Source organism: Podarcis liolepis (genome assembly GCF_965112155.1).
Source record: "Podarcis liolepis genome assembly, chromosome: 8".
Classification (NCBI taxonomy): Eukaryota; Metazoa; Chordata; class Lepidosauria; order Squamata; family Lacertidae; genus Podarcis; species Podarcis liolepis.
Genome location: NC_139560.1, coordinates 20,344,338 through 20,368,833, shown reverse-complemented (window position 1 = coordinate 20,368,833; position 24,496 = coordinate 20,344,338). Strand labels below are relative to the sequence as shown.

The 24,496-nt window shown below is 44.0% G+C and overlaps 1 protein-coding gene across 1 annotated transcript in view; it reads left to right on the top strand.

The window, feature by feature from the left end:
- The first annotated feature begins 2,851 nt into the window (after positions 1–2,851).
- The window catches only part of TRHR (thyrotropin releasing hormone receptor), a 28,020-nt gene continuing 6,375 nt past the window's right edge, over positions 2,852–24,496 (top strand). The window contains exons 1-2 of the mRNA XM_083516893.1: positions 2,852–3,527; positions 4,335–5,176. Of these exons, the coding sequence (XP_083373019.1) occupies positions 4,370–5,176 (807 nt within the window). The 5' untranslated portion in view covers positions 2,852–3,527; positions 4,335–4,369. The remainder of the gene's footprint in view (positions 3,528–4,334; positions 5,177–24,496) is intronic.

Genomic DNA, 24,496 nt, shown 5'->3' with positions numbered 1-24,496 from the left:
ATACATTCCTTTCCTTTGTCAACTCAAATGCAGAACCCAATAGACCTCCAATTTCCCAGGTTACTATGTGGAGATGTTCTGTAGAAGATTAGCCTTCTTTCTTATTCTTCTCCCTGTACATTCTACTTATGATCACTATTTAAACTGCACTGCCTGTTTTTGTTATGTCCTGATTTCTCCCTCCCCTTTTCTTGAATTAGTATGTGTTATGTTTCATTATTGTCTCCTTTGTTGTGGAAATCACCTATGTAACACATGCTTCTTCTCTCATAACAAAATAACAATAAAGATTTCTTTTTTAAAAACAAAAAGCTAGGGTAAAAGGTATATATTCAGCATTTGCCAAAAGCTGTATAATGCACCTTTGTGGGGGCGTTCCCCAATTTAGGGGCTGCCACAGGAAATGTGCTCTCCTGCCCCTTCAATACCTCTGAGGGTGCTGGAATGACCCCTCTGCTGATATTAACACCCACAAGGATCTATAGGAAAGAAGGCACTCTTTCAAGTATTCTGAGTTGTTTAGGACTTTAAACAGGGTGACCACATTTAATTGCATCCAGGAACTGACTGGTAACCAATGCAGCTGTTAAAAAAAAAAAAAAAAGCTTATGTGATATATAAACGGAATCCCAACCAGTAATCTAGCTGCTGCATCATCTTCATCTTCATGGGCAAATCTACATAGAACGCATTGCAATAGTCAAATCTGGAAGATACCAGAGCATGGAGTACAGTCAGTGGCGGAGCTTCATGCTCCGGCACCGGGGGGCGGAGAGCACGTGGGGGTGGGGCTGGCACACGTCCTGGGGTGTGACACCCAGTGTAGGCGGGGGGGGGCAGCTGCAATGGCACCCCACCGAGATCGTGCTGCCGGGGGTGGTGCGCTCCCCCTGCACTCCTCTTCCTCCATCAGTGAGTACAGTGACCAAGTGAGTGCTGTTCAAAAGGTTCTGTGGCTGCTGAAGCAGCTGGGAAAAGGCCACTAAAGTCACCTGACTCTCTAGTGACATCTAGAAGCACACCCAAGCTATGGACCTGCTCTTTCCAGGGGAATGCGAATCCATCCAGGTCAGGCTGTCTTCCCACCAGCTGGACATGTGAATGTATGACACACAGCACCTGGCTTTTCAGGATTCAGCTTCAGTTTATTGGCCCACATCCATTTGTTCACTGCTTCCAAGCACTCGCCTAACAACACCTCAACCATCTTCACTGATTCCAATGGAATGGGTGTCATCCGCATATTGATGGCACTTCACGTCTCCGACTTACAGCTCCCAGAGGTTTCATACAGCCTGCTTCCTGTGGGATAGCTGTTGAGCAGAGGGATTGATCCTGTAGGGCATGGGTGTTGCTTCATAAGCAGCTTCCCTGCAGGTAAAGGAGCACCATGGAGAATTTAAATGAACCATTGGTAAGTATCAATGGGACGCGAGTGGCACTGTGGTCTAAACCACTAAGCCTCTTGGGCTTGCCGATCGGAAGCTCGGCAGTTCAAATCCCTGCGACGGGGTGAGCTCCCATTAGTCTGTCCTAGCTCCTACTAACCTAGCAGTTTGAAAGCACACCAGCGCAAGTAGATAAACAGGTACTGCTGCGGTGGGAAGGTAAACAGCGTTTCCATGCGCTCTGGTTTCCGTCAGAGTGTTCCATTGCGCCAGAAGCAGTTTAGTCATGCTGGCCACATGACCCAGAAAGCTGTCTGTGGAGAAATGCTGGCTCCTTCAGCCTGAAAAGCGAGATGAGCACCACAACCCCATAATTGCCTTTGACTCGACTTAACCATCCAGGGGTCCTTTACCTTTACCCTTTTTTACCTATCAATGGCTACTAGCAGAATGTAGAGCAGCATGGCTCTGAATACCAGTTGTTCAAAGTGGAGAGAGTGCAGCAGCTAGGCTGGTGATTGGGAGTGGCTGCTGAGACCTGTAAGACCTCCCAGTATGATTCCGAGCACAATTCAAAGTGTTCGTGTTGACCTTTAAAGCCCTAAATGGCCTCGGCCCAGTATACCTGAAGGAGTGTCTCCACCCTCATCATCCAGCCCGGACACTGAGGTCCAGCTTTCTGGCGGTTCCCTCGCTGTGAGAAATGAGGTTACAGGGAACCAGGCAGAGGGCCTTCTTGGTGGTGGCTCCCGCCCTGTGGAACACCCTCCCATCAGGTGTCAAGGAAATAAAGAACTATCTGACTTTTAGAAGACATCTGAAGGCAGGCCTGTTTAGGGAAATTTTTAATGTTTGATGTTTTATTCTGTTTAATATTCCGTTGGGAGCCGCCCAGAGTGGCTGGGGAAACCCAGCCATATGGGTGAGTAAATAAATAAATAATAATAATAATAATAATAATAATTGTAGCATTCAAGTCCTGCCTGTAGGCTTCCTGGAGGCATCTGGCTGGCCATAGCAGGTTTCTGGATTAGAGGAGTCTTTGGCCTGATCCAGCATATTTTTCTTATGCTTGTGGTACCTGAGTGTAACACTGCACTGTTGCACGAGTGCTTGCAACTGATTCCTGTACTCTTTTCACTTCACAACAGTCATTGACTGTTAGCATGAACTGATAACAGCCTGATATGTTTCCCAAAATGTGCACTGTATGGTTCTTTTAAGGAAACATGCTTCCTTTAAAAAACATTGCTTTAAATATATTGTTTAATATGCTTCCTTTAACAACAACCCCTTCACCCGAAACCCTGTTATGAAATCCAATTTCTTTCCCTCCATTCATATAATTGGTTGTTTCCAGGAGTTCGGCAACTGAAGGCAAAGAAGCACAAGTGATGCTTCACACATTAGAAAGAAAATTGGATTTTTTTCTGTTTCTTTTGACTGTCCAAAACGACAGAATACCAAAATAATATATAAATAGAATAGTGTCTGTGGCTCTTTAACAGAGCACTTCAAAAAAAGAAAAGAAATGGTTTGGAGGCAAGCCCCCTCCTCTTTCTCATTTTCTCTGAAGTGTGGAAATTCAGAGCAGGATTCAGAGCAGGGAGAGAGAGAGAGAGAGAGAGAGAGAGAGAGAGAGAGAGAGTTGCCACGTATACTTTCCAGCAGGTGTAGATTCATAAGGGAGCATCCATTGCACATACCTGTTTGGATGCTCCATTAGCAGTCCTAAAAGAGTAGAGTGGTACTTGCCTTGTCTGTCTGTGCATTTGTTGCTTTTTTCCCTTTTCCTTTTTACATAGGCATCTCGAGTTAAAACTGTGTCACCAAAAGAGGTTCTATTGCCTTTCCCGAGAAAAGCAGATCTGTGGATCAATGGACACTTTGTGTATCTTTCTCATTAATAGGCTGTTTGTGATTTGGCAGCTTTGAGATGATCAGCCTCTTCACTTGGAGGGCTTAGAGGAGACTGGAGCGGTGAAGCTTTTGCGGGCAGCCGCTGCTATCCGCAGCATGTTTGCGGAGTGAAGTGTGATGTGCTGGGTTTTCTCTGACTGCCCAAAGTTGGAGCGGAGCTTATGTCGTCAACTCAGATTGGACATGCACAGCTCTGAAGTCCCTACAAAAAAGCTGAAGGTAAGTTCCATATGTCATATTGAATACAAGGACAGGAGGGAGGAATGGACTGGGGTATCTGATAGATAAATATCTGCATGTATTATCAACCCTCTATTCTTCTGCAGTGGCAGCATTGCCTTCATCTGACTAGGGCTGATCAATGAATGCCAATGGCTGTGGCTACCAGCAGGATAGCATAAAACAGTGTGAAAGGGCTTTAACTCTAAATATTTGGACGCAATCCCTTTCCTTGAACCCTCAGCATGACTCTTTGGGGTCGTTTCCTATGAAGAATGTCTTAAGCTGGGAGAGTTCACTCTGTCCAATCTTTACTCCCAATTCAATCCTCTCTCAAGTCACATAAGACTTTTAAAAAGAAAGTAATAGAACTAAGGAATACCAGCTGTGTACACACATATTTTGTTTTGTCCTGCTGTGTTGTCGACTCAAGCAGATTTTTGAAATTGACTATTGTCTGGAGAGGGAGACCTAGCCTAATTTGTCTGCAGTCTTAGATTCACTTTTGCTGGAAAGAGAATAGTCTAACGCATCATGTTACCCTTGTCTTCTGAGGCAGTCTTTCCAGCAGATAAAAAAGTCCTTCTTCCACACCTATCAATGCCTGGTTGTTGTTGTTGTTTTTATACAAATCCCCACCCAGTGAAACAGATGAACATACCTGTATCATAGCTCTGTGTGTGTATTTGTGTTTGCTGGGGGTGGTGGTCAACAAGCTGTTTGGAACAAAGGACTGTCATGTGTGAAATATCACCACACAAGGGACCTGCATCTTACACTCCATTCACTATGATCAACTTTTCCTAGGGAGACAAGGGGGGAAATGTGCTGACCAGCAGCTGATGGGCAGAAGCAGCCGAGTGAAGATGGAGAACACTACAGACAATGGACAGAATCAAACAGAGTTCTTGCCAATCCGGGAGGTGGCCACCCTTGAATACCAAGTGGTCACCATCTTCTTGGTCCTCCTCATCTGCGGGTTGGGCATCATAGGCAACATCATGGTGGTGCTCGTGGTACTCAGGACAAAGCATATGAGGACCCCTACAAATTGTTACCTGGTGAGCCTTGCTGTGGCGGACCTCATGGTGCTTGTGGCTGCCGGGCTTCCCAACATCACGGAAAGCATCTATGGATCCTGGGTCTATGGCTACATTGGGTGTCTCTGCATCACTTACCTCCAATATCTCGGCATCAACGCTTCTTCTTGTTCTATAACCGCCTTCACCGTTGAGAGGTACATAGCTATCTGCCACCCTATCAAAGCCCAGTTTCTATGCACATTCTCAAGAGCCAAAAAGATAATTATTTTTGTCTGGGCTTTCACCTCCATCTACTGCATGCTCTGGTTTTTCTTATTAGATCTCAACATGGTAGCCTACAAAGATGCCACTGTAGTGTCCTGTGGGTACAAAGTGCCCAGGAGCTACTATTCTCCAATCTATATGATGGACTTTGGGATATTTTATGTCATGCCAATGATATTAGCAACTGTCCTCTATGGGTTGATTGCCAGGATATTGTTCCTAAATCCCATCTCGGCTGACCCAAAAGAAAACTCCAAGATGTGGAAGAATGATGTGACTGCCCCAAACAAGACCAAAACAACCAACAAGGGTATCAACAGTGCTGTGGCTTCCAGAAGGCAGGTAGGGAAATGGCCTGCCAATGGCTTTTTTTTTTTTTTTTTTGAAACTGGTTGTAGCTGGGGTGGGTGGGTGTTCTGCTGCTTTTGGATGTAATGGAACCAACATGTTTAGGGGCATTGTACCTCTGAATACAAGGGACGCGGGTGGCGCTGTGGGTTAAACCACAGATCCTAGGGCTTGCCGCTCAGAAGGTCGGCGGTTCGAATCCCCACGACGGTGTGAGCTCCCGTTGCTCAGTCCCTGCTCCTGCCAACCTAGCAGTTCGAAAGCACGTCAAAGTACAAGTAGATCAATAGGTACTGCTCCGGCGGGAAGGTAAACGGCATTTCCGTGCGCTGCTTTGGTTCACCAGAAGCAGCTTAGTCATGCTGGCCACATGACCCGGAAGCTGTACGCCGGCTCCTTCGGCCAATAAAGCAAAATGAGCGCCGCAACCCCAGAGTCGGCCACGACTGAACCTAATGGTCAGGGGTCCCTTTACCTTTACCTCTGAATACAAGCAATGGAGCTGTGTCTTCACGTCTTGCTGGAGAGCTTCACAGCTCTTCCTGTTGGCATGATGGACTAGATTGACAATGGTCTGATCTAATGAGAACATCTTAACTTTTCTATTAAAAGTCCCAATACCTGACCTAGGACATGCAAAGAGCCCTTCATCAGTCTGCAGTTGCGGTCAAAGACGGGCGTGGTGACATCACAGGGTGCTGTTGTCAGGAGCTACACCTGGGTAGGGTTGTTCTTTGTCTTATTGCTTCTCTTTGAGCAGAAGTGATATATATTGTTGAGTTTTGTATGATCCTAGGAGTTCCAGGTGCATACCCAGGGTTCGTGTTTCCCTTTGGGAGTGAGGCACAGAGGAGACTCCAGTTTCTTTATTATATATGGTTTATTACACACATATATAATCAAGAGTGTCTTGCTTCTTTCATAGCTACAGCTTTGAATTCAAACAGTCCCCAGCCATGGCTCTGACTCTCTTCAGCTTGCTGACTTTTACATGCAACCTTTCACCCCCAGGTTACCTGTAAGCCAACTCTGAAACTCTACTTTTAAACTCTGCTTTGCCTTCCAAACTACGTAAACTCTGAGTTGAGGAAGGGGCTCCTCCCATTAGTTGTCTGCCACAAAGTCCTCCCTCTCTGGTTACCCTAATGGTTCATTGCCTTCCTTTTGTCTTTCTTAATTGCTCATCTCCCAGGGGATTTCCTGACGCAGGTCTGGCTTAAATTTTAATGCTTGCTATATCCAATGTCTAGCATCCAGTTTTAACATGTAAAGCACTGTTTAAATTCTAACATTTACTGAATCCAGGAATTTAGGGTGTCTAGCACCTACAAACTCATAACAGTATGGTGTGGATTGGCCTCAAAACAGCCATAATGGACTCCTGGATCAGATGTAGCTTCTTACGATGTGCTCAGCCATGAACCCATATTGTCGCTGCAGGATATGGGAAACCCTTAAGAAGCCAAGCAAACGTTGGTGCCAAAGCACCTCAAGAAATCAAATCCAAAGGGATGGGAGTTCCATTGTTTGTTGTTCAACTGAGATGCCTAAGGAAAACTCACAAATAGGTGATAGAGGTCCCCTAAATTTTCTCCCATGATTTGGTAATCAAGGTGATTGCTTTAGAACATGGAGTTTTTACTTGCTGGCAGTATTATAGCAAATGTAATATTGGGATTTGTAGGATAGGCTCTATCTAGTCCAGTGATGGCCAAACTTGGCCCTCCAGCTGTTTTGGGACTACAACTCCCATCATCCTTAGCTAACAGGACCAGTTGTCAGGAATGATGGGAATTGTAGTCCCAAAACAGCTGGAGGGCCAAGTTAGGCCTTCACTGATCTAATCTAGGGGTCATCATGCCATCATCATAGTTTAACAGTTTTATACAGTGTCCATTATAAACTAGACACTGTACAATAGCAAGTGCAATGCATCCTTGCCAGCACATTCTAATTATGATACAATACTTATGGAAGTGAAAAGAAGCTGGCAAGGAAAATGGTTAGTTTTGCCAAGCATTGGGCGACAGAAAAAAAAATGCAAAAGAAACATTTGGTGCTTGATCTCAGCAGGCTATAATGAGACTTCTGGTTATGGTTCCTCTTCTATATTTAGTGTAAAATTAACTAGAGGTTTGTTTGTTTGTTGCCAAATTTATGGCCTAGCTTTGAGGTTCTCCTTGCTGTCCTTTGTATGCACACATGCACAAACTCATAAGTTACCATATGAACAGAAGCCACACATTCTCATCACCAGCAGCAACTAACCATTCCTAAATGCCTGGGCAGATAGATTCCAGCTTCCAGCTGGAATGTCAATAAGTTGGTACCAGGCACACTTTTTTAAAAAAGCCATTTTAAAGTCAGGGAGCCACCACAGAGAAGACCCTGTCTCCATTCCCACTACAGGGGAAGATCCCTTGTACTTCCGCTGGTGATGGAACAAATAGTAGGCTTTGCTGAGGACATGGACAGGATCACACAGGGAGAAAGGTTCCTTCGTATACCTGAGCCCTAAGTTGTTTGAGGCTTTGGGAGCCAGTGTGGTGTAGTGGTTAAGAGCGGTAGACTCGTAATCTGGTGAACAGGGTTCGCGTCTCCGCTCCTCCACATGCAGCTGCTGGGTGACCTTGGACTGGTCACCCTTCTCTGAAGTCTCTCAGCCTCACTCACCTCATAGAGTGTTTGTTGTGGGGGAGGAAGGGAAAGGAGATTGTTAGCCACTTTGAGACTCCTTAGGGTAATGATAAAGTGGGATATCAGATCCAAACTCTTCTTCTCTTCTTCTTCTTTGTAAGTCAAAGGTCAACAGTCAGTGTGGATCCTTCAGGAGCAATTTTATTTGATCCTTGACAGCTATCTCTGTTGGTTCCCTGGCAGCTGCATTTTTGAAAGATCTCAGGGAGGTTTATATTAAGTGGGTTATATATACTTTTAAATAAGGTGGCACCCATTTTGAGGGTGAAAGGACCCGCAGGCCGGGGATTTATCTCTGTCCTGGATGTGGAGCCAAGCACTGCTATTGGTTGGTTGTTCCTGCGCCCAGGGCAATGCCCCCAAATTCCTGTCGCCATTGGCTGATTTGGCGGCAGGAGGATGATCTGGCCTGCAATAAGCCAGTTCTCAGTGGAGGCCTGGGACCTGCCCACAAAGCCACCTGCCCGAGATGCTTCTAAATAAGGTGGTACCCATTTTAGGCGTGTCCAATTGATGTGGGGCCGCTAATGTGTGGGTCCTTTTGGACCTGGAAGTGGAAGGAATGGGGGTGGAACAGAAGGGATGGAAATGGGCACAGGGTGGGGAGGGCTTATGTGTGCTCCACTGATGTGCACTTTGATCCAGAATGCAGCCTCCATGGAAACGGGGAGTTGCTTGTACATAAAAATAAAAGGACAGCTTCATTACAGTAAGTAACTATGTAAGCAGTTCCCAGAGCAGGGGGCCAGGGGTCATTGTGCCTGGGCTATCTTTGTCTAGCAATAGCTATAGCTGGCATAGCAATCCAAACTGCAAAGGGATTCCGTGCCACTGAGGCCACCTGGGGCTCCAATGACAGAGGTACTCTCAGACTACATGCCTGCTATTTCAGGGCATGTGCAACCACCACCACCTGCCCCAACCTGGAACAGGTTGCCCTCCCAATTCCCAGCCCCAAGCTCCACTCACCCTTTGGACCTCCAACTTGTTAGCATCCACTCAGTTTATTGGCCTTCATCCTGTTAACCGGTAGAGGATTGTGCTGTAAATGTGTGACTTCAGGCACTTTCTTGGGACCTAGACCCACTAATTAGGGCTGTTGTAAATATAGCATTTGTTCCTTGGGATGAAATGTGATAGAGAAACAGTTAGTTAGTTAGTTAGTTCTCGTTCTCTCTCTCTCTCTCTCTCTCTCTCTCCATCCCTAAAATATGCTTGCTTATAAACAATATTGGCAGAATAATGTGCTGCAGGTGTGATGAGCTTCTGGGTTCAAGTCCTCCGAGATGCAAGGTGGTCCTGATGCTGACTGCATTTGTAAGACTGAGATTTATTTTTCATTGTATCATCACAATCACTTCATTCCTCCCACATGAATGCCTGAGGTTGCTGCTGCTGTTGTTTTACAACAGCAGCAACAACATTCTTTCCAGGTGCCCTTTCTTTATTAATGGGCTCCATGCTGACAGAAAGAGAGGTGTTAACAAGGAGCATCCTTTCAATGCAGCCTTTGAAATCAACGGCATCCTTTACAAAACGTATACCTTTGTGTTGCTGGAAAGAAGTCTTCACTGAAGCCTCATCACAACACTTATCAATTTCCAACGCTCAAATAGATTGTGGCTTTTGTATATCATAAATTGGCTCTTCTAGTCAGATTCTGTAGAGATATGGAATACTTAACTTGGGGTGCTTTGAGATTTTGAATGTTCTTCAGATATGTGAACACAGATCCGCTCTAGATGATTTTTTTTTGGGGGGGTGAATGTCAGCACCTGAGTCAACTCAATTTATTTTTTTAATACAGGAGAGGACTGTTATTAACTGTTTTATTATTTGTCTGCCAGTATGCTTTTTATTATGTTTATTATTATTATTATGGATGTTCTGTGATGTGTTTTTAACATTGTACACTGCCCTGGGATCTTCTGATAGAGAGTGGTATATAAATTGAACAAACAAATAAAATATATATCCAGGGGTGGGTGGTTATCCTTTGCCCAACACCAGAGCTCTGTGAACCAAGTCTCTAGGGTGCACATTTTCCACTGGTCTGACAAATTGGAGCTAAGATGAGAGCTGTTGCTTCAGCAATGAAGGGGTCCCAAGCTATTTGGGGGTCTTGCCTGCTAGGTCTGTTAGCCCCCTTTTCAGGCAGGCGGCTTGGCAGGTGGGCCCCGGGCCTCCCTGGCAAATGGGCCTATCGCAGGCCGGAACATATTCCTGTCGCCAAATGGACCAATGGCAGCAGGAGTAAGGGGACGTCCCCCTGGACATGGGACCAACCGACCAATTGCGACCCTTGGCACTGTGCCCAGGGGAAGTTTAAATGCCCGATGGGTGAGGCCTTTCAGCCTTTTCTCTCACCACACTGGTTCTCCCACCCTCCCTCCCTCAGATTAGGGTTTTCATGTACACTTCGACCTTGCTATGGACAATGTCAGTCTCCTAACCTAACTTGGCTAATTGGCGCCGCCATTTGGGGTTTTGCCTACCCCATAGCAATTGTCACAACTTTGTAAGGTGGATAGCTATTGGGTAAGCCTACTCTTGGTTGGAGGGGCGGTTGTAGCCTCCACCTGCCCCTCCACAGGGAAGGGTATGCTGTTACAATCATCCAGCATCCAGGAGTAGTGGCTTCTGCCCAGACGGAGGCTAGGGCCATACCACTCCTCCGACAGGAACTGCTTGGGATTTGAAGTGGGCCACAGGGCGTCTCTTCCCCCATTGGCTTCACCCATAGAAACTCTCCCAGCGAACCGGCAGGAGTGACATGCACAGTTGCTATGCCTATGGCCAAACCTCACATCTGTAACCAATAAAGTTGTGGCCTTATTTGATTCCCAATCCAAGATCCTGTGTAGTGTCTGGTGATTTACATCTTGGGGAACAGGGTGGTCATGATACACAACACCAACACCTTGAGTTGGCCATGGTAGCTCATTGGCAGCCAGTGCAGAACTTTCAAGACCAGTGCCCCATGGTCCCATCAGGCTGCCCCATCTACCAAGCTAACAACTGTATTCTGCACTAGCTGTAGTCTCCAGATCATCCTCATCCTTCATTGTTATCCAGTGGGCGCTCGGGTTGCGAACGTGATCCGTGCGGAAAGCACATTCGCAACCTGCAGCACCCACAACCCGCAGTGTCGCGTCTGCACATGTGCGGATCATGATTCGGTGCTTCTGTGCATGCGCAAAGCATGATTTAGCACTTCTGCACATGCGCAAGTGCCGAAACCCGGAAGTAACCTGTTCCGGTACTTCTGGGTTTGGCGCGGTGCGCAAACCAAAATCACGCAACCCGAAGTGTCTGTAACCCGAGGTATGACTGTATATCTTTAAGCACAAGGCAAAAACATTGCCTTTGGCCTTTTAAACTTGGAGGTGTGTGCTTCTGCTAGTTATGGGAGCAGAGAGGAGGTAAGAATGCTACCTTTGGGCATCAGTAACTGTTTGCTTCTCAAGGCTAATTTTGGATAGGAGGCAATTGTCATCAGGATCACAGTGCGGGAGGAAAGCCCTGCCTCCCCACCGCTGTGGGTAGAAATATAAATTGGCATTTGATATAGCATGTCATTTGGCTCTTAGGCTGCAGTACTGCGCACACATACCCGAGTGTTGGAGTGCAGTACTTACACTCCAAACAGGCTTTGCACTGTAACATTCTGAGTTGGATTCAAATAAATTGTTGTACTAGCAAACATGCAGTGGGACTCCCGCACCACACCACACCGCACTGACGGAGGGTCAAGAGAACACCCCCAAAAGTGTGCAGGGAAATAAGAGGGAAGTTTGTTGCATCGCACAGGTAGAAGTGCTTGCGCTGACAGAATGATCACCTTAGTTGCTATGTTGAATTCCACCCACTGTTTTCTTGTCATCTCCCAGAGAAGAAAGGATGGAATGTATTACCAAAGCAATGTTTTGCATATACAAGGTCTAAGGTGCAGATATTTGCATCTCCAGGGGATGGTGGAATCCCAGCCACTATTACTCAGAGCAGATGAAACTGCATTTAGTGAGCGGATGGTCTAATCCAGTGAAAGGTGGCTTCATAGATTCATATTTTCTTTATTTATAATTGAGGCAGCAGAATGCCAAACACAGACATCTGGTCCCATGTATGAATCTTAATCTGATTAATAACTACATGGAATTTTTGTTAGGATGTTTTGTTTTTCTGTTTTAAACATAGGACAGTGTCCATTGTGTGCGGCATGTGCCACAGCAGAGATCATTCAGTTTGGAACTAATAGGTGAATTCTGTCAATGTAAAGTCAACGAGCCAAGGGGGTGGGTGGAGTGTTGCTTAGCAACCAGGCGGAACAACCTGAACGAGGGATCAAGTGCTTTGATTGGCTGTGTAGTTCAGAAGGAACTTCATATAAGACCTGAACTAAGAAAGGCAAAACCTCTCCGTTTCTTTCTCCTCAAATTATACACTGGTTTTGTTCAGCTTGCTCAGTGAAGTGTTATCAGAACTTAGCTCATGTTAGCAACATGAGCTTGATAACATATTGTTCTGGCAGTGGTTTCTGCCTGTACGCAATGGCCAGGCAGTGGTCTGCTTTGGCAATGCTGTTCATCAGAACTCAGGGGAAAGGAGGAGCTGTTTTCATATCCTTTGCAAATTTGAGTCCTTCTAACAGGCTGTGAACCTGGAGCCATCCAGGTGTTGCTGGAATTCAACTCCTATCAGCCCCAGCAAGCCAGCAAATAAATGACCAGTGATGATGAGAGTTGGAGTCCAACAACATCTGGAGGGCCACAGGTCCCTTGCCCCTGCAATAGGTGATCAGCTTTGACACTAACAAATTTCTTCTAAGTTTGCACAGCAGAATCATAGAGAAGTGTACTTTTTTCAATAAACAACAATGGTCCATTTCATTAAGGGTATTGCAAGAAAGATAAATACCGATTTTTTCATACGCTAGTATTTCATTCCTATCCTTTTCCAGAATTCCCTTTGGGCTACCGTGTTTGTGCTGTGCTTATCCAAGCAAGTGTCAAACTCTTCAGTGCAATCACACTGCTAATGCCATCTCTGCTGTGGCCCTGAGAATTTTCTCAAACCAGCCAAGCACCTGCGATTTTGTTCCAGTGTATGCTGCAAGCAGATTGTTCAGCCTAACAATACACTCTCCCCCCAATTGTTCTCAGCTTTTAAAGAACTGAACCGTGTTATCTTACCTTACCCAGCTATAACCCTCCAGGCAGGCTATTTATTGGCTGCTTTTCTATTAAATTTTGAATTTCCACCGTCTTTCTGCTGATAAGTGTTTTTACCTGCCGCAGTGATGACATTTTTAAGATGTGATGGTGCGTTTTAAATTAGGCACTCAATATTATATGGTTTGTAAAATGTTGTTATAAATTGTGCTTTAACGTGTTGGAAGCTGCCTTGAAAGGGTGTTGTTGTTGTTGTTGTTGTTGTTGTTGTTGTTGTTCTTCTTCTTCTTCTTCTTCTTCTTCTTCTTCTTCTTCTTCTTCTTCTTCTTCTTCTTCTTCTTCTTCTTCTTCCAGACTATTATTAGGCCTTCCATTCAGACTACCATCTCCCTTCTATTACTCCACTCCTTTGATCAGGATTTTAAAATATTTTCCACACACACACACACACACACACACACACACAGAGAGAGAGAGAGAGAGAGAGAGAGAGAGAGAGAGAGAGAACTGTAGGAATGATCTGCCGAGTCACTCATCTTGACAACTACACAGGGCTTAGTATCCAGGGCGGGGAAGGAAGCACATAGCTAGGTGCAAAACACACCTGGTGAATTTTGAACCCTGCGGGGGGGGGAGGGCGGAGGGCTGTTAGTACTACAGCCCTACTACAGGAGTCGGCAACGTGCAGCCCATGGGCCAGATGCGGCCCACGAAGACTGTTTTACCAGCCCACAAGCCACCCCCGAACCAAGCCGTCCTCTCAGTAAGATGCCTGCAGGCTGCGCTAAACCAGCACAGTGCGGGGACTTGCCAAGCGGTGCCAGAAATTGCATCTGCGCATGTGCAGATACTGGAAATTGCATCTGCTCATGTCCAGACACCAAAAATCGCTTCTGTGTAGGTGTGGTTTTCAGCATGTGGGCATGCGCAGATGCGATTTCCGGTATCTGCACATGCGCAGAGCGATTTCTAGCATCACGCTGCGCCAGTCCGGCCCACGGACAATCTCAGCCCATGGCCGGTAAACCTTGCCGACCCCTGGTCCACTATTATGCTATGTATTATGTTTTTATTATCATATTTTGTAAAATATGTTCTTAATATTGTACACTCTCCTGAAATCTTTGGATAAAGGGTGGTATACCAATCAATCAAACAAACAAACAAACAAACAAACAAACAAACGCTCATGGCTTCCCCCAAAGAATTCTTGAAACTGTAGTTTACCCCTCACAGAGCTACAATTCCCAGCATCCTTAGCGAACTAGGATTCCCATAAGCTATATGCTTTAAATGCATGGTGTGGATGGGCCCGAAGTCACCTTATGCAAGAAACCAGCTGCTTGGGGAGAAGAGCCAGGGTTTTAAATGGCTTGGTTGACAAGGATTGTACCTTGGGAACAGCTGACTCAGACAGGCTTGTTCTGCAGCCTGGGAGGCAACTTTAAAGCACAGAATGTAGTCTACCAGGCTTATTTGGAGGAGGAGGAGGAGGCTAGAAGCAAGCTAGTGGTACCCCTAGTTTCAGGTCCTTCCTGGCTTATTGCACCTGAGGAGCCATGTGGTTTTAACCACAGCTTCTGGCTTGGTTTCTCAGCATAGAGAGCAGCTCACAGACAGCATAGTTAACAAGCAGAGTCAAGGAAAGTATTAGGGGCAAGCAAGCTTTCATCAGGAGAAGTCTTGTCCAAATGCGGAGAACAAAAAAAAGATCAGCTACTTTGGCCAAAGAAATGCAAAATGAGGGTGAAAACAAAAATCAACCAACAGATTACTAAAAATATTAAGATCAACAGTAGAAAAAAAGAAAACAGTAGAAAAAGAATAGAAAAAGTAAACACTTTAGAAGCAGGAAATCAGCTAGGGCTGTGGTTGGGACTTTGGGCGACAAGGGAGTCAAAGGTGTGCTAAAGAAGGAAAAAGAGATCGCAGAGAAGCTGAATGAATTCTTTTCATCTGTCTCCCCAGTGGACAAAGTAGGGCAAATCCCTGCACCTGAACTAACTTTCTTAGGCATGAAGTTCGAAGAAAACAGTGGTGACAAAAAATGAAGTTCTAGGCCTTACTGACAAATCAAAAACAAACACATCACAGATGGCATCCACCTACATGTGAAAATGCTGTTCTTCTAACAAGCATGTGCAACATTTCCCTAAGATCAGCCTCCCTATCAGAGGTCTGGAAAGTGGCTAATGTGGTGCCAGTTTTTAAAAAGGCATCCAGGAGGATTTGAAAAATTACAGGTCAGTTAATTTAGTGTCTGTTTCAGGAAAAGTTCTATGGTGCATTATTAAAGGTAGAATTAGTAAGCAGATGGAAGAACAAATTGCGATGAAGCAAAACCAGTGTGGCTTCTTCAAGGGCAAGTCCTGTCTAGGGTTTTAGAGTTCTTTACAAGTGTCAGTAAGCATAAGGATAGGCTGTGATCCAGCAGACACTGTGTACTTCAAAAAAAGCCTTTGATAAACCCCTTCAAGAATCACATGGAACATGGAGAAGATCAGTAACAATTTAAAGGACAAGAAGTGGAAAGTAGGAATAAACAGACAGTTCTTACCATGAAGAGATGTAAGGTGTGGAGGTCACCCAAGGTTTTGTGCTGAGACGTGTGCTTTTCAACTTGCTCATAATTCAACCTATAGGTGTGAGATAGCTGGGTTTGCTGATGACACCAAACTGCTCAGGATGGTAAGAAGAAGAACAACAACAGTAACAAGAAAAAGGTGGAGAGGAGTGATTGTGAGGAACTCCAAAAAAAAAATCTCTTGAAACTGGGCAAATGAGTGTTTCTGGTCATGAGTCCACCAATGAATGGAAAACACTCCTCTTCCCCAATTTCACCTTTCTGACATTAGCAGGCAACAAATTGTTATTATTTTCCCAGATTAAACCTGTTCAGAAGCATGGCATTTAACATTTGTAACTGAAATAGGGTCACGATCAATGAGACTATAATACAGCACCCTGGGTAAGCTGGCTGTTTGAAGCTTGGAAGATCAAAGTCTCATTTCCCTCATTCAGAACTCAAGAGGCCAAGTTCAATGCAAATTCCACGTTGGAGTATATTTCACTATGGCGTGATCATTCAGGGAAAGGTTGGGCAAGAAATTAAATGTGATAGTGGCAACATTTTTAGAAATAAAAATTCTGTTGGTTTGCTTCTAAAGGTTCTCTTGTATATTCTTACAGTGGTACCTCGGGTTAAGTACTTAGTTCGTTCCAGAGGTCCGTACTTAACCTGAAACTGTTCTTAACCTGAAGCACCACTTTAGCTAATGGGGTCTCCTGCTGCTGCTGCGCCGCCAGAGCATGATTTCTGTTCTCATCCTGAAGCAAAGTTCTTAACTGAAGCACTCTTTCTGTGTTAGCGGAGTCTGTAACCTGAAGCGTATGTAACCTGAAGCATATGTAACCTGAGGTACCACTGTACTGCCATATTGCATATTGTCACTTCTCTCTGTGAAATTCAGAAATAACTTTCTCCCTATACTTCTGTACAGATTGATACCTAAAGATTTAGTGGTCACTCTTATTGGAAGCCAGAGGGACTATAGCTGAATGGCAGATCACATGCTTTGTATGCTTTGTATGCAAAAGCTCCCAAATTCAGCCCCCAGCATCTCCAGATAGGTCAGGTAAAAGTCACCCTGAGCACCATATGTCTCAGGACACACACGCCCAGCTCAAGGAATAGTGGTGCCCTGCCTATCCTGATCTCTTGCAGGCCCAGTCACATGTCACCTCAACTAGACCTCTGATCTTAGCATTGTATTTTATTTTTTTTTAAATATTTTTATTGGGTTTTCACATTTTATATAGACAAAGACAAAACACATAACACCAAAACAGACATAAAAGACAACAAACATGTATAATTCCCAAAAATCTTATTTTCTAACCCTGGTCCTTGACTTCCCCCCACCCCCTCCCTTGCATCCCTATTCCAAAATTTATGTCAGCAAGTTAACATTTCTTTCCATCTTAATATTAATCCTTTTATAAAAACAAAAATAAATTTTCCCTAAGTTGGACCCCAATTCTCTTCCCTCGATTCTCATTTTTTCTTGACTAATTTTCTTATTAACTAAACCCCCTGGTCTTGAGTGTTGTTTCAATTTAAATGCTTCCCTCCCTCCCATCCCCGCTTTGCGTCCTTTCCCAAAACATGTCCAAAATAACAGTTTTTAGCCTGGATTCCGCACATCCGAGGCTCTCAAATCCCTTTCAGTCCCTCTCCGCCAGTTTTGTTGGTAGCCCTTTTTGTCGGTCATCAGATCTCGAAAGATTTCTTTAGCGATCAATCCAGTCAGTCCATAGTCTCTTCCCATATTTAAAGACAACTGCTGAAAAATTTCCACAAGGCCTAAATCTTGATGATAGTCGAAATCAAAGTCTATGTGGAGGCCCCATTTGTACTTCTTTATTTCAAATTCCTGAATTTTATAAACTCCCAGGGCCTCCACTTTCGTCTTCTGTATCTTTCGTAGGCTTAAAATGGATTTAATCCAGTAGTCTCCTTGCTTGTGTTCTCCAGATGTCGGCTTCTGGTTTATATTTTCCCACATAACTTGTTCTCTTTCTTGTTTTGTCTTTTCCTCTTCTTTGTTTATTATTTCGAATTCAGCTGTGGGTTCCTTCTCACTCTGGTCCTCATCACATTCAGCAGAACTACTTGTTTCCAAATTCAAGGTCATCAATTGTTCAGTCATAACTGTAGTCTGCTCCTGTAAGGTTCCCACCAGTGCAAACATCCTTTCGATTTCTCTCAGTATCTTTCCACCCACAGCCATTGTAATTCCACAGAGTTCCCCCTAGAGGGAATCTGGTTACTAAATAGTCTTTTCTCCAACAATCCTCTGTCCTGTTATTGTTTCTTTGTTTCCCACACTTTTGATTCAATTGTAGCTCCTTTTAATCCGGAGAGGTCTTAAATAGTAATTTTTCCACTATTAACCGTCCATTTGACAGCTTTGACAGCTGTCAAATTCTGCTCCTCTATACAGGCTCCAAAGCAGGTCGCTCCCGGGCCCGGGGGGGAGGGTTGTTTACCACAAAACAAAGGCTCTTCCAACACTCCACTCTCCTGCTCCAATTTACCTTTCCAAATCTTGGAAGTTACTGTCTCTTTGAAACTCACCCTTTACCGGGTAGGCACTCCAGCTTAGTTCATAGATCGTTGCTCTGGATCTTCTGCAAGGGGGGGGGGACTTCCTTTTAGCACACCCCCCGGTCGTCTCTAATTCAGAAGGTAAAATTTTTAAAGTTCGGTTCCAGATTACTCACGGGTTCTTTTTTTCAGTCCAAATTTCAAGGAAGGAAGTCAGCGCTCTCCAGTTATGGCTCGCGGCTTCTCTCAGCGGCGGTAGTAGACGACTCTCAGTGCCGCGCCGTCCCCCGTATCCCCTTTCGCGGATCAGGAGGGGCGTTTAAGGCACCCGCCGAGTCTTCAGTCCGCAGGCATCCGCGCCTGCGGTTTTTAAGGGTCCCCGTGTCGCCGGCACGGCAAAGACCCATCCACCGCTGAGCCGATTCCCTCCGGAGCTCGGAGGGAATCCGCCATTTCCAGATCGCGCCAACCCGGAAGTCTCTGATCTTAGCATTGTAGTCTTACAGCACTAAGATTGCAGATAATCCTCTGCCTGCTGTTTAATAGTAAACTGGCTGAATTTATCATATCCCTAGTCTTAGCACTGTGGTCCCACAGCACTAAGATGACAGATGAATGTCAGCCTGCTACCTTTTTAAAGGACACAGTCTTATCCCCAAGCTTAGTACTGTAGGACTACAGTGCTAAGATTAGAGGTAAACCTTTGCTTTGCTCCCAGCTTGAAATTTGTGGAAAATGGCCTGTGGCGAGCGGGCCACCTCTGTTGCAGCTATTAATATTGCACGACTTGAAGCAATAGGATGTATAAAAACTGACTTCTTTTGGAATAAAAATTGTCCAGACCCATAAATATGATTCAAAAGCTTTACTAACCAGAACTTTCTTCATAACAGGTACAAAGACAAATAATGATACATCCAGATAATTCCATAAGACATACTTGTCAAAGTATAGGTTCATCTTCTTAGTAATATTAGATTACTCCAAACAAACCAGAAATCAAAAGTCTTTCTCTTCCTACAACCTCTATTTGGCTGGAAATGTTATCTCTCCTAGAAAGACCTCATTAGCACATCTTTCTCTCATGTGGCTGGAAACAAAATACCAAAGGCAATTCCCTTCAAAATGGTGACTTGCAGCTAAATACCTTATTCATGTGATCTAAGGTTAAACACCACGTGAAAGAGCAAATCACATCAACAGTTAATTATTAACCCATCTAAGTACTTAGAGAGCTCTGCTTTGCTTTAGTATACCCCAATGGAATTTTCCTATGTTAAACCCTTAGCAATACACATACAGGCATTTTCCAGTGTGCAATTAAATAATTACATTTAACAAGTTCCAAATCCGCAGCCTAAAAGAGGGTTCTCAGCTGCTACTCTAACAAGAAAATTATTTTTAGGAAAGTCTGTGCCTGCCACATCATACTGCTTGAAGCAATGAGACGTGATAATTATATAATGAGATGTCCTAATGAGGAACCACCCAGAATATTTCTAAATCTTCCTGGAATTTTCAAAATGACTATAATATCTGTGTGATCAACATACAGTAGCTGTATAGAAGAAATAATGCATTCAGGACCACAAGCACATCTATAATGGCACTGCGATGGAATGGGAGTCAGAGGGAATGTTTATTATCTCAACATGATGAGCCATTCAGCATCTGCAGTCTTTTGCAGAAAGGTATGCAATTTGCGAAGGAAGAGATGTGCAGGGGTCCCAAGTATCATTCAGACCGAATACGCACAACACATTTCTCCCTTTGTGTTCTGAAATGGATAATGGTCAATCTTTGGAACATGCCGGGCACAACCCAATTTTAAGTCACGTTGTTTTTATTTGGAGAAGCGTTTGATTTTTGCCTGTTTTGCATCTTCTGCTATTAGCAGACATTTCTGACACAATCCTCCTAATATTTACTCAAATGTATCTAGGATTATCTTATTTTTCCGTGTATTAGACAAGGTTTTTTTGACTCAAAAATCATGTCAAAAAACTGGGGTCGTCCTATACATGGATGGGGGAGGGAGCTGCGAGCTAGTTAGCGGGTGCGCAACTCCCCCCATGCCGCTGCAGGAGGAGCGCACTCTAGAAAGCTGTGAGCCGCCAGTCAGGTGGTTGGCAGCCCATGCTAGTGGCATGGAGGGAGCGGCTGCCCACTCTGCCAGCCCCCAGCAACAGCCCTGCTGGAGGGTGATGGCTCACGTGCAATCCCCCCTTAAAAAAGCTCAAAAACATTGGGCCATCTCTCCTCATTTTTTAAAAAATTTAGTCCCCATATATATATATATATATATATATATATATATATATATATATGGGTGTCTTATACACAGAAAAGTATGGTAAATTCAAAAGGGCTTACTCCTAGAGAAGTATGTTTGGGGTTGCAGGTGTGCAGCACCATCTTATGCAGGTTTATCCAAATGCAAACCCCACTGTGTTTAATCATAGGTCCTAGTCGTGTAGAGTTGGAAGAGAGTTGGATCTAGTCCAACCCCCTGCAATGCAGAAATTACAGCTAAAGGATCCCTGACAGATGGTCATCCACCCTCTGTTTAAAATCCTCCAATGAAAGTTCAATCCTACATGGACAGTGGGAGTTAAGGTCAAATTGCACCCTATGTTAAATAATATGTGCCCTTCCGTTTGTGGAGGCGTATTTGATCTAGCAGAGGCGTCTACTAATGGGATTTTTTTTTGTCAATTTCCCCTGAAATTCCTGCAGTTATGGAGCTGTCAATTTTTTTGTTAGATCGTTTTTATTAATTTTCCAATAAAAGACATCCAATTAACATATCAAATCATAATCCAATAAAAATATAAAAATAAAATAAAAAGGTCAAATTATCTTCCGAATTATAACTGTCAATTTTAGCCCTCTTGCTTGCTGATTTTTCCAATCCTAATTTCAGTTCTCCACATTTTGTAGCAATTGGCAACTTTATTTTAATTTAACTCATCATAAAAATTCACCAGCATTTAATGTGTATTTCTCCGGATGAACACATTCTGATTTACAGTTTTGATTAATATACACATATTTGAAAGCAGTTTCCCCTAATATATGCATTTTTGTGAACATTAGGTGAAGACCTGCGTTACAAAATTCGGATAAGTGTGAATTTTGCAGGACAGTAGTGTTTCACTTCACATATTGCTTTGGAGTGTGTGAATTTGATAGGTTTTGCTTTAAATGCGTGAACTTCTCCTTCGCCCCATCTGCAGCTTCTGAAAATCTACTCCATAAGGGTGGAGGACTGCCTGAAACAGTTTGGAAAATGGGGCGGGGGCTGTAGGAGAAAGGGAATAGGCAAACATCACCTCTTCTCTTCTTCCATCAGCAGAATCCTCCAGGAGATCAGTCTCTCACAAATGGAAAGAAATGAATGGATACAACCGATTGATAGGTTTGATAGGTTTTGGGATTGCAAAAAAAATGTAAGGATCCTGTTTTCACTGATGTAGATGATTTCCTCCCCCCCCCCTTTTTTTAAAAGTGAAACCTTTTATTAAAACATTGGTTTGAAAGCCAAACAGATATAGCAGCTGTGATATGACAAGCCCTCTCATTTGCACACAAAAGCATTGAATGAATGGAGTGGAACGTTTTTCATATTTAGAGCAGCATCCGATGCAAATTTTAAATGTGCAGCCGTGGTGGGGAGAGACATCAATTAGCCCTCCACTCGCTCAGTTTTAAAAAAAAACAGCTTGCTATCTTGTCTGCGTGACTTGTGACATGCTGCTATTCAGAAACAAAAGAATACCAAATAATTATTCCATGCAGAAATCTTAACTTGCATTTTTGGGGGGACTGTGGCCAGTACCTTTGCCAAGCCCCTCTCAGTTACAAAATTCATTTTCTGCTTAATACAGCAAATACTGAAATACAAGCAGCCGCTGAACCTTAACAAATGAATGAATCAAATCAGGTATTTGGTGAGTCTAATTGAGGGTTGATAATTCTGTTCAGTGTGGGGAAAGCATTGTGGACCTCAAAGGTCATTTAAGGCCATAGAAGGCAACTGCCAGGACCCTATATCCCAACATCAGTTCCTGAGTTGGCTGCAAATCACGTATCATATATACGTGCAATTTGCCTCATGTCAACTGCACAGTTTGGAAAGAGCACAGCTGTCCTTAAGTTCACCTGAACCTGCTGCAATAATGTTTCTCTACAAAATCCAAGCAGAAAAGAACTCTTTAGCATCAGAGGCAAGGAAGGTATTATTCTCTCTCCCTCTCCCTCTCTCCCTCTCTTTCTCTTCAACAGGTACATCCATAAACAAGTGGAACCTTAATAAACAAAAGGGTTCTTTACTTTATTCTGTTTCTTCCCCAGCTTTTACCCTAAGGTCCCAGGGTGGGTTACAAACAATCAAAACAGTTCCATGCATTCAACAATTAGAAACATTTCCATATATGAAATCAATGCAAACATTTAAAAATAATAAAATATAGACACAGTTCAAAATAGTTCCAATACAGATGCAGACTGCAATAAATGTGGAACTCTATGTTTTCCAAGCAGCTGGGTCTGACCCCCACACCCCAGAATACTACATTCCATTCCCCTTCCCCCAGACACCCATCCCCTGCAATAGGCCAGTGAGTGTTGCCCTATTCTCATTTGGCTGGTTTTGGTGGTTATGGGACTGCCCCCTTTGATCCCCCCATTTTTGTACTTCTATAAACGTTGGGGTTCCCCACAGGATGCTGCAGCAGTCCTTTTGCTTCTTAGTGTCTACATTTCCATTCACACCTGAATTCACTGCAAGAGGGAGTAGTTGCATGGTATCATTAATGAACTTGGTGCTTCACAAAGTAGCATATGCCAAGTAGTCAAGTCCCTACCTTGCATAACTTGCAATTTTGTAGAAATATCATTTCCCACAAAGCCCTGTTAATGACCCTTTCCTCATGCAACAAAACAGAAGGGTGGTTGCATGAGATACAGGAATGTAAACACAAACAGGCTATCCATTCTTGGTCGCGTCACCAGATGAACTGCAGTGTGCTCATTTACCAATGGGAGCCTTTGGGTTTTGGACCGGAGTGGGAGAGCTGTGGTCCTCTAGAAGTTTCTGGACTACAACTTCCATCATCACTGATGATTCTCCATGTTTGGTTGTGGCTGGTGAGAGTTGAAGTTCAGCGACATCTGGGGTGCCTTGGGCTCCCTATTCCCAGAGAAGGCTCAAAGGCAAGTTCTCAAGATCCATGTTGTATTGAACAGGAGGGCCATAAGCCCTCCCCTGTTCCAACAGAAAGCTAATTAGAAACACTCTTTCAGATAATGGGCCTTGTACAGTGGTACCTCAGGTTACATACGCTTCAGGTTACATACGCTTCAGGTTACAGACTCCGCTAACCCAGAAATAGTGCTTCAGGTTAAGAACTTTGCTTCAGGATAAGAACAGAAATCGGCTCCGGCAGTGCGGCAGCAGCAGGAGGCCCCATTAGCTAAAGTGGTGCTTCAGGTTAAGAACAGTTTCAGGTTAAGTACAGACCTCCGGAACGAATTAAGTACTTAACTTGAGGTACCACTGTACTGGCAATTACTTCTGAGGGCTAGCATGCACATTCCCAGAATAGTATGGTAGATCCTATGTTTGGTGATTAATTTGGGGTGAGGTGAGGAGAAACCCAGAAGTGCAATTCCAATCAAGAGCAGCATTCTTAATATGGCAGAGTGTTTGCCTGCTTCAGAGTTGCTTTGCTAGTTAAGGAGGTTCTCAGGCTTTTTCCTTAGCTGCTATAAAAAGTACGAAATTCAAAGGGAGCAATATCCTAATGAGAATATTGTACACTTTGGAGTGTTTTCATGTTTTAAAAGTACAACACTTTTACCATGAAGAGGGACACCGGGGGGGGGGGGCAGGGAAAGAAAGGTTTATCTCATCCCTAAATTGAAATCTTAATAGGCTTCTTAATAAGGCCTATTCAATATGTTTTCCATACAAAAAGATCCCCCGATGATTGAATTTTCAAGTGCTGTTTAAGGAAGACTTGTTCAGAGGGAAGCATCTTGCCATTCCTGAGAGAGCATTAATGAATGGTTGTAATAATGGATTAGGTCAAAACACTTCAATGATATATTTTTAATCTCCTTTCTAAGTACTGTGGCTATGTTAAAACCCACATCAAGGCCAAATGTCTTGACGATGCTCAATGTCTTAATGATGGATGAATCAGATTATTCTTCATCCCTGTCTCCATGTGTTCATTTATAAGTCCATTCTGTCCTGTTTCTGCATCAACCTGCCATGCTTCAATATGCATTTTCTTACACAATAATATTTAAATATGCATTTTGTCCCAGTGTACT